At 50.8% G+C, this 13,021-nt stretch overlaps 1 protein-coding gene across 11 annotated transcripts in view; it reads right to left on the reverse strand.

Moving 5' to 3' along the window:
* TMCO3 (transmembrane and coiled-coil domains 3) overlaps positions 1 to 13,021 on the reverse strand; it is a 31,438-nt gene that overhangs the window by 12,775 nt on the left and 5,642 nt on the right. For 6 of the 11 annotated variants that reach the window (XM_067713071.1, XM_067713076.1, XM_067713073.1 and 3 more), the window contains 5 exons: positions 9,662 to 10,184; positions 7,493 to 7,672; positions 5,762 to 5,956; positions 4,589 to 4,717; positions 746 to 838 (listed from right to left, as the gene is read on the reverse strand). In XM_067713071.1, coding sequence (XP_067569172.1) covers positions 746 to 838; positions 4,589 to 4,717; positions 5,762 to 5,956; positions 7,493 to 7,672; positions 9,662 to 10,165 — 1,101 coding nt within the window. In that variant the 5' untranslated portion in view covers positions 10,166 to 10,184. The remainder of the gene's footprint in view (positions 1 to 745; positions 839 to 4,588; positions 4,718 to 5,761; positions 5,957 to 7,492; positions 7,673 to 9,661; positions 10,185 to 13,021) is intronic. The other 5 variants (XM_067713077.1, XM_067713075.1, XM_067713072.1 and 2 more) reach the window with 3 other exon arrangements.

The following is a 13,021-nucleotide window of genomic DNA, read 5'->3' on the forward strand; positions in this document are numbered from 1 at the left end:
GCTGACTCGACACTAGTGTCCTGTTAAGCTGGTGGCAAATGGGGCCTGGATGGAGCTGCCCCTTCCTGTAACCAGCAGCCTCCCTGTCATTTCCCACACACCCCCATCTGCTTTCTCATCAGCTTTCTCCTCTTCTGTGAGCTGTCTGTTCAAACACAAAGTAGCTTTTCATGAATTCACTTCCAACCTAACTCTGTTTCCATTCTCGAATATTCCGGCTTTCAAAGTAATCATTCTAAAAGTCAACAAATTTAGGAGGAACTGTTGCTTCCACTATTTTAACATTTATTCATACATATGGTCTTAAATACTATTAACCTTTCAGATATTTTCATCTTACAGTGACACAGCAATAATCAAAATTTGCCACTTATTTAGGAAAACGAGGAGTTTTTCCCCAGAGTAACACACTGAACGTTCCATCCCTATGATATTTCGGCCTCTACCAGCGTTGGACCCTCTTGGAGGGACTCAAAAATCAGTAAGTTTGAACACAGCACTTCTCAGACCCGGTTTGGAATTAGCCACTGAAAGCTAATTCCATTTATTCACTGAATTTTCACTCTTTTTTTTTAAACATTTTATCTTCTGGAGTTTATGTTCCAGAAATAACATCAAACTCCAACACCATATTCTACTCTAAACAGACCTCATCTCCTGGGCAGGTCTCCAACGAACGTGGACGGTGGTTGCAGGGCACGTTAATCTCAGTGGGGCAACGACACAAGCACACTGGTGGACTCACCTTTCTCAGCTTCTCTGGGGAAAATTCTAAGCCAACGAGGAAGAGAGTAAAGAACACGCCAAACTCTCCCAACGTCTCCACCTGCACAACTGACTGAGAAACAAGAAAGTTTTAAAACCGTAAAACTGAACGTATTTAAGATATCACGTGTACTTCACAGAACCATCTTGTCCTAACATACTCAGTGGGACTCCACCAAAAAGCCCAGTATTTAAAACAACAAACAAACAACGATCTGAATTTCCTCTATATCTGAGATACTCTGAACTTCCTGACGGTAGTGCCTTTTTTCCTTTTTCTTGATTAGCTGGAGGAATATTTTTATTTATTTTCTAGGAAACAACTCATGAATTCACCCACTTTCAAGTTCATTAATTTCCACTGGTACTTCCATTACTTCCTTCCATTAGCTTCCTTTGGGGACGGGGAGGCATTAAACCTGAGTTTAACACTTAACTGACAGGAGTGCTTTACTTTCCTTGGGTCTGGGTGAGACTGAGTGTGGGATTTTCTCCTGGACCCCATCTGGCCACTCCCCACAGGTCCTGACGTACAGTGCCCCTCATTTGCTTTTTACCATCAACGTTCCTGCACTACAGCAGACAGTGTTGTTCGTACCAGTACATTTGGTACTACTTATATTACTTACAGTTGAGGTTTGCATTTTGGCCACTAACTTTTTGATTTTTTCAACGTTCCCTGAACACGTGAAAATAGAGTCCAGGCCTTCGTGTGTCGGTGTGCCACCCAGGCCCCGCCGTGCGCCTCCTCTGTCTGCTGGCTGTGAACACCACCGATTTGCCCTCTTTCTATCAGCACATTTCCTCCTTTCACTCTCAACCTTTTATTCACTTTATTTTTATTCAATCTCGTTTGTTGTACTTTTTTTCCTGACACCATCTGCAAACCTGTCTCTTTTCATACAGAAGTTTATTCCACATATACTTGCTATAAAACAACGTTTGCTCTCAATTCTTTTATGTCTTCTGCTTTTTATGCTTCCTTACTGCTACTATTTATTTTCCCTTTTGAAAATTAGGCTGCAACCTGACTTCAAAGTAACATACTTAAACCTATACTTCTTGACTTAGAAAATGAAAGCCTGTTAACTCCCTACTATGAAAAGATAAATACTGAAGTACAATTACATACAATTAGACTCTCTCCATTAACCACTCCCTCTTTCGGCTAGTATGATCTTGCATTTTTAATTTGGTAATTTTATCTTGGTATTTTTGTTCGTTTGTTTGGGGTTTTGTTTTTGTTTATGTTTTTTGTTTCTGGCCACACCATGTGGCATGCAGATCCAGTTCCCCGACCAGGGATGGAACCTGGGCCCCCTGCACTGGGAGCGCAGAGTCGTAACCACTGGACCGCCAGGGAAGTCCTGATCTTGGTATTTTTATCTACTGTAATTATATTATTTTTCCATGGTATAGGTAACTTATTAAGAAATGCAATATTCATAGTACCCAGTTGGATCTATTACCTAGTTATTCAGCCTTAATTCTTTGCTTACGAGCTGTCTTTGCTGTTAAGTAAAAAGGAAAAGGAAGATACACTTGCGTCTCCCAGTGCCTGCAGATGTCCTGGAAAGGGAGGGTGGGACAAGGCCAGGCAAAGATTTTCCACCCACAGCTTTTTATACTGTTTCAATCACATAAGAACTACCTATTTAAAAAGCTGAGAGGAGACCATAATTGAAAAAGAGTCGTGCACCACCATGTTCACTGCAGCTCTATTTACAGTAGCCAGGACACGGAAGCAACCTACGTGTCCATGGACGGATGAATGGATAAAGAAGATGTGGCACGTGTATACGATGGAATAGTACTCAGCCATAAAAGGAAATGAAATTGAGCTATTTGTAGTGAGGTGGATGGACCTAGAGTCTGTCATACAGAGTGAGGTAAGTCAGAAACAGAAAAACAAATACCATATGCTAACACATATATATGGAATCTCAAAAAGAATAGTTCTGAAGAACCTAGGGGCAGGGGAGGAATAAAGACGCAGATGTAGAGATTGGACGTGAGGACACAGGGAGGGGGAAGGGTAAGCTGGGACGAAGTGAGAGGGTGGCATGGACGTATATACACTCCCAAATGTAAAACAGATGGCTAGTGGGAAGCAGCCGCATAGCACAGGGAGATCAGCTCGGTGCTTTGTGACCACCTAGAGGCGTGGGATAGGGAGGGTGGGAGGGAGACGCAAGAGGGAAGAGATACGGGGATATATATATATGTATAGCTGATTCACTTTGTTATACAGCAGCAACTAACACACCATTTTAAAGCAATTATACTCCAATAAAGATGTTAAAAAAAAAAAAAGTTGAATTAAAACCAGGCTTCCCAGAAGCCACCCTGCTGGGTAGCGGCTACACTCATCTCCTCACCAAGGTCCAGGCTCTCAGCCAGCAGCATCCAGGTACTGCTCACCTGGCAACACAGTCTGCTGTGAGGATCAGTCAGTGTGAAGGCCGCCTCGACCCCCCCGTGTTGTCCAGCGGGGGGATCCCTCAGGACCCTCCAGACCCGGTGCGGGTGGGCTACGCCGAGGAGGGGATGAGGCTGCAGGTGGAGCCCCCGCTTCACCGACTCCCATGCTACCCAAAGGGAAGCATCAGGCAGGGCGGGGCACACCGTGGCCCCTTCCCACACCCTGCACTGCAGGTTCCGCTGGGGTGGGACCAGGACACCTCTACATGGCACTCTCTTTCCCTTTGTCCACATTGCGTTTTCTTTTCAAGGACCCAGCTTGAAGCCCATAAGGCTTGGGACTCTTTCCTCACCATCAAAAGCGCCACCAACACAGGACAATGCTCCCCTCAATCTGCTCAGCAAACAGCCTTCAGCAGGAGCAGCCTCAGCACCCGCATCCTCCCGGGCCTCCAGACACCCACAGGCAGGCTGGGTCACTGCTCACTACTTTACCAGCTTCTCAGGGTGTTAAGCGTGGTTTTTGGTTTTTTGGTTTTTTTAATTTTTACTTATTTTCTTGCTGCACTGGGTCTTCGTCGCTGCGCGCGGGCTTTCTCTAGTTGCAGCGAGCAGGGGCTACTCTTCGTTGCAGTGCACGGGCTCCTCATTGTGGTGGCTTCTCTTGTTGCGGAGCACAGGCTCTAGGTGCGCAGGCTTCAGTAGATGCGGCGCGTGGGCTCAGTAGTTGTGGCACACGGGCTCAGTAGTCGTGGCACGCGGGCTCAGTAGTCGTGGCACGCGGGCTTAGTCACTCCGCAGCACGTGTGATCTTCCCAGACCAGGGCTCGAAGCTGTGTCCCCTGCCTTGGCAGGCAGATTCTTAACCACTGCACCACCAGGGAAGTCCCAAGCATGTTGTTTTTTTTTTTTTTACGCGGGCCTCTCACTGTTGTGGCCTCTCCCGTCGTGGAGCAAAGGCTCCGGACGCGCAGGCTCAGCAGCCATGGCTCACGGGCCCAGCCATTCCGCGGCATGTGGGATCCTCCTGGACCGGGGCACGAACCCGTGTCCCCTGCATCGGCAGGTGGACTCTCAACCACTGCGCCACCAGGGAAGCCCTCCAAGCATGTTTTAAAAATACATTTAATCCAGGATTTTTAGTTCCTTTCAGTGTCCGAATAATCCAGCCCATAATATTACTGCAAATAGAATCTTTAAAACTAATATAATTTTAAAGACACGAAGAGGATCATTTGTCTGGTCAAGCTGCTCATTCATTAATGAACAAAATGACTTTCTTACACTTTAGAGATTCCTCAGTTAACTTTAAAAGACATCTTCTTTGATGTGATTTATAAGAAACCACTATCTTCATTAATTCAAGTTCAACAGACACTAAACAGTTCAATTTTGTTCTTACCTTAATACTGTTGAGTCCGGAGGGCCCCAGAAGCACGCCACAGATGATGTAACCAAACATGGTCGGCAGTCCTATCGTTGTACAGAGCCAGCCGCATGGTAAGGACAACATCCCTATGGTGACGATGTCCTAACAGAAGGATAAACAGACAAGAAACACACACATAAGATAACAGGCAGCAAGAGAAAGGAGAAGGTAGGGTGGGACGGTACCCTGGCCTCACTGAGGGGGCAGAAAGGCAAGTGCGGGAGCCGAGGGAGGCTTCTGGGAGCAGGTTAGGCTCGCTCCTCAGCGTCTAACGATTACAGCGATGTGTCTGTCTCGCGTGGACCCCGTGACAGTCCTCTGAGAACTGTGAGTACGAGGACTCCTCTCAGGGCTCGAGTCCAGGAGCCCTTCCCCACTGTGCTCCCACGGCACGAAGGCGACCTAACCTTCAGGGTATGAACCGGTCCAGAAGAGACTCGTGGACGGTGCTAAGGATGCTGGCCCGAGGGTGGCGAGGAATGGGGTATTCACGTGGCCTCAAGATGCCGCCCCAGAAGCTACGCTACGTACAAAGGGGAAGGGGGGCAACTGCGCAGTGGAGAGACCCTGCCCCTCGCCAAGGGCACGAAGTCGCGTTCTCAGACTCAGCCCCTCCCAGTCCCCACGTGGTCAAAACCAAGGAAGGCCACACACGTGCTGTCTTTCACCCCTGGATTCGAGACAGCAGTTCAGGGATCAGCCCCTCACACGGGACAAGCCCGTGGGGACCGCATGTCTACCTGCCCCTCGGCTGTCTGTCCTGGCAGCACCTTGAAGGCTGAGTTCTTTGCCTCGGTCTCTTCTCCTGAACAGATTCCAGCGTCAGGGAGTTTAGCTGGAGACCCAGCGACTGATGTGGCCCTGCGCAGGCTGCACTCCCTCACTCTCACACCTGTCACTCACACGGTCCAAGTCCAAACAGTGATCCCGAACCACAACCCTGTCGACCTCGAGTCTAAAGAATTCCACGTCCCCCCACTAGACCGGCTCCCTCCAAGGGTGCAGGTGTGCACCTCAGGCCGCCCCCACGTCGACACAGGCCACACGTGAAACCACGGCCAGGCCCTCTCTGCCCCTCGAGAAGGAGCTATTCTAGCGAAGGCAGCTTTTAGGCAGCGGACGTGGGTGCCAGGCGGAGGCGCGGGCTACCTTGATGAGGTGGGGGTCTGCCCGCGGGATGGTGGCGTCCCTGGGCTTGGTCAGGATGTACTGGTTATTCTGGGAGTCGATGAGCATGCTCAGGCCCAGGTCCTCCTCAACCTCCCGGTTCGTGAGGTTCTGCTTGGAGCCGGCCTCGTCCTCTTCCACCCGCAGAACTGCCTCAAAGTTGACCCCTCTGACCTGTAACAATGACAGTGTTGTGTCACTACAACCAATTAGACGTGTTTAAGTTCAAGGTCAAATGTTAGAGAGTAAGTCCCCCACAGAAGAACGACAGGAACGTTCTCAGCATTCTGTCAAGTGTGACCAAAGACCAATAAATTAGAAAATTCGAAAAAGCCTTTCAATTGAAAAGCGATTTAAGGATGGAAGTGTTCAGGATTTCTATTACTTCCAAACACCTACTCTACCTGATTCAGGGCGTGGCGCTGTGATCTGTAACAAGAAACACATATTTGGTCTTAGACCCCTTTCCTGCCCACAGCCCCCAAACCCGCAGGACTTCCTGAGTGATAAAGAGCGATGCAAACATCTTGCCCTATATTGGGTCTTTTGGCCTCGGTTCCCGAATCACTCCAGAGCAGCAGAGGTGAAAGGAGTGTGCTGTCCTTCATAATAAGCCCCTCGCGACCTCACCTGCCCTCGGGTGAGCGAGGGGTGGTGGAGAGCCCCCGGGTACCCACGGGAGGGCCTGGTCACCAGAGGAGCCGGCCACGTGATGAGGGCTGAACTCGCAGCTCCACCACGGCCTCTGGGAGGGCAGAGGGGCTCAAGGCCGAGTTTGTCAGAAGCCTAAATAACGAAGCCTCCATGAAGACCCTTCAGTCACGAGCTTCCGAGAGCTTCCAGGCTGCTGAACGTGTGGAGGTGTTTGGGGGAGGCTGCCAGGCCCGGAGCGGGCAGGGGAGCGGCCACCGTCCCCCACACCCTGCCCCTGTACCTCTTCCGTCTGAGCTGTGTCCTTCGTGCCAATCTGCCAACCTAGCAAACAGACTGAGCTCTGTGGGCAGCACAGCAAACGCCAGAGGGAGGGGCGTTGGCATTTGGAGTAGGGGCCGTCTTGGGCTGGGCCTGTCCCCACGGGGTCCACGCCAGCCCCACGGGGACGGTGCCAGGGTGAACTGAACCACGGGAGGACCGGGGGAGGGCCAGTGTGGAAGAGCCCGGAGTCGCGGAGGGCAGAGTGCCTGGTGCGCGGGGTAAAAGCAAGGACACTCTTCCCCAGGCGCACGGCCCTCACACACCCAGAGCCTCCCCAGCCCCGGGGTCACTGCGGGCCCCACTCCCCTTCCCTCTCCAGCCTTGCTCTGGTTTGCTGTCATTACCTAACCCTTTCCTGAGTCCGTCCCAGGACTCACTCTGACATGCTGCTTGGGACCCAAAGGTGGTTTCCTGTAAGGAGCGAGCCTCTCCCGGGCAGATCTGCACTGAAACGTGGCCATCCAGGGCCAGCTTCCTGAGACCGGAGCCAAGGCCGGGGAGACAGACAAGCTGCTGGGCGCGGGGCAGTCGGGGCGGGGGGGGGGGGGGGGCGCTGACCAAACACGGGGCCGGGCGGGAAGCAGAGGAAACGGGGCACGTCTTCAGGGCCACACGAGTGCGTCAGCCTCATCTTCGTTTTCAGCCTGCACTACCGTACACCCGCAAACAGTCCCAAGTGCACGTCCTCTCAGCGGCTCGGCAGGCGGAGGGGACCTTGCTGTGGACGCTACTCACCGACCTATTGTCGTCGAAAGCGCGTTCCTCCGTCTCCTTCTCCAGACGGTCTGCCGCCTTCCTCACGTCCTCAAGGATCTCATCCAGGAGGGATAAACTTTTGTTCCGATGCTGCATGCTTTTAAGAACTTCAGCCTGATGTTTTTCTGCTGCCAGAAGTTCCACATACTCCGTCTCTTCCTATTCATTTGCAAGAAATGAAGGGTGGTGTTTATGACGAAGGAAACCTGGACGACCTGCCCGCTGCGAACACGGCAGTGGAGGCCAGGTGCCCCAGGGCACTGCAAACCCCGCAGGAAGGCTACTTACACACACGGATGTAACACACCAGCGTAAAGAGACGCCGAAGGCCCTCTCTTCACACGAAAACCACCCGCCGACCCTGATGCGGTTGCAGCCACTGTGCCGACTGCGTGTGAAGCCCAGCTGCGCACCTATTTAGCTAGACATTTCTGAGCGGAATACAGTGGACTTCCAAGTTACGAAGGGGAGATGTTCCAGGAGAATCTGACAGCATTACTTACGTGCACAGTTGATGGGTGGTGCCGGGAACAGAGTTTAACACGTGTACAGCACACAGCCATGCTCAAGCTCGAGGGATCGCAAATCGAATCCCTCTACTTGCTCACGTTCGAAGCGGAGTAGGCGCCGAACGGAGGGTGGCCCCAGGCATAGGCTCGGCCGTTTCGCGGCCTCTACTCAGCGCCTGGACCGCCTCAGACCCGTGAGGCCAGAACCAGCAGAGAGCAGGCGGGTGGGGTCAGCGCCACTCAAACTCATGTTTGTTCTCTGTTCTACCGTTAAACTACCGCAAACCGACACCCCTGCGACTCCCTCTTTAACGCCAAGGAGTTTAATGTCCCACCCGTGCGAAGGACCTGGTGAGGCGGTGATCCCGCTGTGGGGGGCGGTCTGTTTCCAACAACAGGCAGGACGCCCGAGTCCAGGGGGCTACTTACCCCATCACCACATTCCTACCCAAACTACCACACTTGGGCAAAACAAAGTTTAATAATTTGTATCTTCTTTACTTTTTAAGCTGTATAATATTGCCATAGCCTTTCCATGAAGACGACATGATACTTCGTATATTTAAAGTGCCTGGCACACAACAGATGGCTTAAACGACAGCTTTCAAGTATTATACAACCATCACGTCTGACGCAATAATAGTTTCTTCTCATCATTTTAAAAGTATCCTTCAGGGTAGGGCTTCCCTGGTGGCGCAGTGGTTGAGAGTCCGCCTGCCAATGCAGGGAACACGGGTTCGTGCCCCGGTCCGGGAAGATCCCACATACCACAGAGCAGTTGGGCCCGTGAGCCATGGCCGGTGAGCCTGCGCGTCCGGAGCCTGTGCTCCGCAACGAGAGAGGCCACAACAGCGAGAGGCCTCCGTACCACAAAAAAAAAAAAAAAAAGTATCCTTCAGGGGCTTCCCTGGTGGCGCAGTGGTTAAGAATCTACCTGCCAATGCAGGAGACACAGGTTCGAGCCCTGGTCCGGGAAGATCCCACATACCGCAGAGCAGCTAAGCCCGTGCGCCACAGCTACTGAGGCTGTGCTCTAGAGCTGGCAAGCCACAACTACTGAGCCCACGCGCCGCATCTACTAAAGTCTGTGCACCTAGAGCCCGTGCTCCACAACAAGAGAAACCACTGCAACGAGAAGCCCGCGCACCGCAACAAAGAGTAGCCCCAGCTCGCCGCAACTAGAGAAAGCCTGTGCGCAGCAACAAAGACCCAACGCAGCCAAAAAACAAAAATAAATAAATTTATTTAAAAAATAATAAAAATTTAAAAATAAGAGTATCCTTCATCAAAATCCTTAATTCAAATGTACACATTTGTTTAAAACTACCTTTAATATTTTTGTTTTCAGTATGTGGGCCTTGAAGAAAGTCAGCCTTCACACTAAAAGTGATTCTTATCAGAAGCTCAAAACCCTGACGGCAATTACAATGGGCTTATTTCCACGTCAGTTCACTGGGGGAACACGAGTAACTCTTTTCAATACCCAGGGATCTCCACCATGGAGAAAGCATGAGAGACCCCTAGAAGTGCTCAAATGTGGCTCTGCTAAGTGACTGCGCCAAGGGAGCGGCTCTCCTGCGCCTGCTGGGTCAGATCGGAGCCCCCTCCGCGGGTGCACCCCGCCCCGCCTTGGACCCACCTTGATGGCTGCCTTCCGCAGGGCCTCCAGGCGCTGCCAGCTGCTCTCCTTCACATTGGCCACGTCCCTGTAGTCGCCCTGCAGGGCTCTCTGGAGTCCATGGACGGCCTGGAAGACTGAGTTTTCACTTTCATTCAGCTCTTTCTGGAAAATTTCAAACATGTGCACCTGAAACAGCTTCTCTTCATCCGAAAGGCTGGCGTCTTTTTCCACTGCTCTGACTGCACTTTTCAGTTTGTTAAGAACCACAGCCTTTTGGCGAAGAAGCCCGGAGAGCTTTCTGCAACCGTCCAGGACCCACTGTCTCCTCTGGGTGACGGCCGCCCCTTGGCGCCGGTGCAACTCGATGGCGTGTCTCACCGCTTCCTCGTGCTCCGCGCCGCTGGCCAGCAGGTGAAGGAACGGGAGCCACACCCACAGGTGGCTTCTCCCCAGCACCTTCATGATCCGACTTGAGGGACAGGGCAAGGCGGGCCAAGGACTCTTGCTAGGTCGGGCTTGCATCTGAGATGCGCATTTTCAGCTGAAAGAGATGTATTGACACGTATAGTTGAACGATGACCCATTGCTACGGAGATTAAAGTTTTAAATAATTACTAAAAACTACCACTTTTCCGAGGAAAATGTTATTTTTCGTAGAACAACATCTGAACTATCTGCTGCACTTAGATCACAATCAAACACTGAATTTAAAGTATGGTGCCTGATGAAGAGCTGAGATTAAAGATTACATCTGAATTTAAAAGCAACTTTTTAAAGTGAAACTCAGCCTCATATACCTACTAAATCTACCACATACAAAAGACAAAAACCAATCCCATTTCATACGGTTCACATATCAAAGGCCAGGAAACACCACCTGCTTCCCCCATCACAGATGAGGGGCCCTGGAACCAGGTCCGAGGGGCTGGGAAATGGAGCCGAGCTGGCTGGGCCGTACGTGTGCTTTCCTGAGTCACCTGGAATTCCGTCAAATTTCCAATGTCAGCCTACCTTTACGTGCTAACAAGATGTCAAGGAGAGAAAAAAAATTACAAACTACAACCACACTCAGACACTTTCTATCATGCAGATTCAGGTTCCTCCTCTTCTCCCTTAAGGAAGACTTCAAGCAGCACCTGGGAGCTCATCCTGGCAGCAGGGCGCAGACAGGACCCCGGCCCCAGCAGCGGGGGGAGCTGGCAGCTGTGTCGCCCAGAGGAGGGCTGATCCAGGCGCAGATGGAGGCCAGGTCAGCAGGGTCACCAAGAAAGAATGACCTCGGAGGCAGGAAGATAGAGAACAAAGATGGAAGAGGTGACAAATGCAGGAGAGCCCAGTAAGACGCACCCTGAAATACACCCACTGAGCCTGGCAACTAGGCCCAAGTCCTTATGCCAAAAAGAAAACGAAACAAAACAAAACCCACCGTTTCCAAGGAATCATGTTATTCTAGAATATATATATTTTCATTTCACTGGTAATCCCAATTCTAATGAGTTTAATCTGGTTTCCCAGGTAAAGTAGATTAGCAAAAATAAGAGTGTGCACTTCTAGAGATAGAATACTGACCAAACCAAGGAATGACAGCCAACAGAAAGTGGACACCGACAGAGCTTACAGAGACACACATGGGAACGCAGCAAAGAGCCCCAGCCGGCGGTCTGGGGGCCGACTGCTCCACGCACCTCAGCAGACCCTGCAGAGGCGACCGCTGAGGGCAGGAGAGCCACCGTGTTCAGAATGACAATCAGAAGTCACCCATTACAGACTGCACACCGGCTCACTATTCTGGGTAGAAAGTCAGGAAACTGTCCGATTTCAATACTTGTTTAGATACTCTGGGTCCCAGCATCTCCCAGAGGATCCACGGACGCAGGACAGCGCGCTTCCTAATGAGGTGGGATAATGGAGTAGGGCTGAGTTCCTGAGTTCACTGGCACAGTTTTAATACAACCTTAAGTAAACGTTACCACCTTAAGCAAACAAACCGCTGATCCCACAGACAGCCGGCAATATCACTGGTCCGTTATTTTATTGACTCAGTTGCTAAGCGCCTACTGTTTCAAGGGAAAGAAAGAATTCAAGCACTGCAGACACGCACACGCTTAGTACCCTTCAGAACCAAGACACAAATTGCAGGCGCTTTGTTGACTGCACAGACCTAGACATGCACATTCCCTCCAAAAGATCTCAGAAAGTGATTCTTGGGCTTCCCTGGTGGCGCAGTGGTTGGGAGTCCGCCTGCCGAGGCAGGGGGCGCGGGTTCGTGCCCCGGTCTGGGGGGATCCCGCGTGCCGCGGAGCGGCTGGGCCCGTGGGCCGTGGCCGCTGGGCCTGCGCGTCCGGAGCCTGTGCTCCGCAGCGGGAGAGGCCACAACAGTGAGAGGCCCACGTACCGCAAAAATAAATAAATAAATAAATAAATAGATAGATATTTAATGGCTACCATGTTTCAGGCTAGGTTTAATGGATACAGCAGTAAACAAAACAAATGTAATGTGACAGTTAAAATAAGCTTTAAAAAAAAAAAAAAAGAAAGTGATTCTTCTACAGGTTTCAAACTTCAGGAAGATAGACTGCTGCGCAGCTGGCATGTAACACCCCTCCGTCCATCTCGGGCCCCTCCCTCAGACAAGCTCCCGAAGTTAGCTATCCCTCTCCCCGAAACACCGAAGACAGCTATTCACGTTTATGAAAAACCTCTGAGAATTTTAGCTGTAGTCACACTAACATTTCCACTGCAAAGAGCTTTTACCGTGAACATGAAGTTATTTACAGCCCTTAAGATATGAACCACTCCTTTTTCATAAACACCTCATTTTACCTTCAAACTCGGCTACCAAATCCTACAGACTACTAAACTGTAACATGGTTTTTTTCAGTAAATAGTGTTATTTTGTTATTGTTATTCTTAATTATAAAAAAAGACACTCTGGATTTGTTGTGGTTTTATAATGAATTCTTAAAATTTCCACATCTTGAACAACTGACGCAGTAACCCAGGTGACCTCAAGGCCGAGGAGAGCCTGCCATGCTCACGCATGATGCCATTTACACAACTTCTTTTCTTCTTCTTTTTTTTGGCCGCGAGGCTTGTGGGATCTCAGTTCCCAGACCAGGGACTGAACCTGGGCCCTGGCAGTGAGAGTCTGGGATCCTAACCACTAGGCCACCAGGAACTCCCTACACAACTTTCTTAAGATGACAAACTGCAGAGACGGGGAAGGGACAGTGGGGGTCAGGGCCCAGGAAAGGGGGAGGCGATGGCTGTGGACGTAACAAGGCAGCAGGAGGGACCCTGTGGGGTGGACGTGTTCTGTGCCCTGACAGTGGTGGTGGCCACACGTGTGTGCACGTGTAACAGAATCACACAGATCTA

Source organism: Pseudorca crassidens, chromosome 18 (assembly GCF_039906515.1).
Source record: "Pseudorca crassidens isolate mPseCra1 chromosome 18, mPseCra1.hap1, whole genome shotgun sequence".
Taxonomy (NCBI): Eukaryota; Metazoa; Chordata; class Mammalia; order Artiodactyla; family Delphinidae; genus Pseudorca; species Pseudorca crassidens.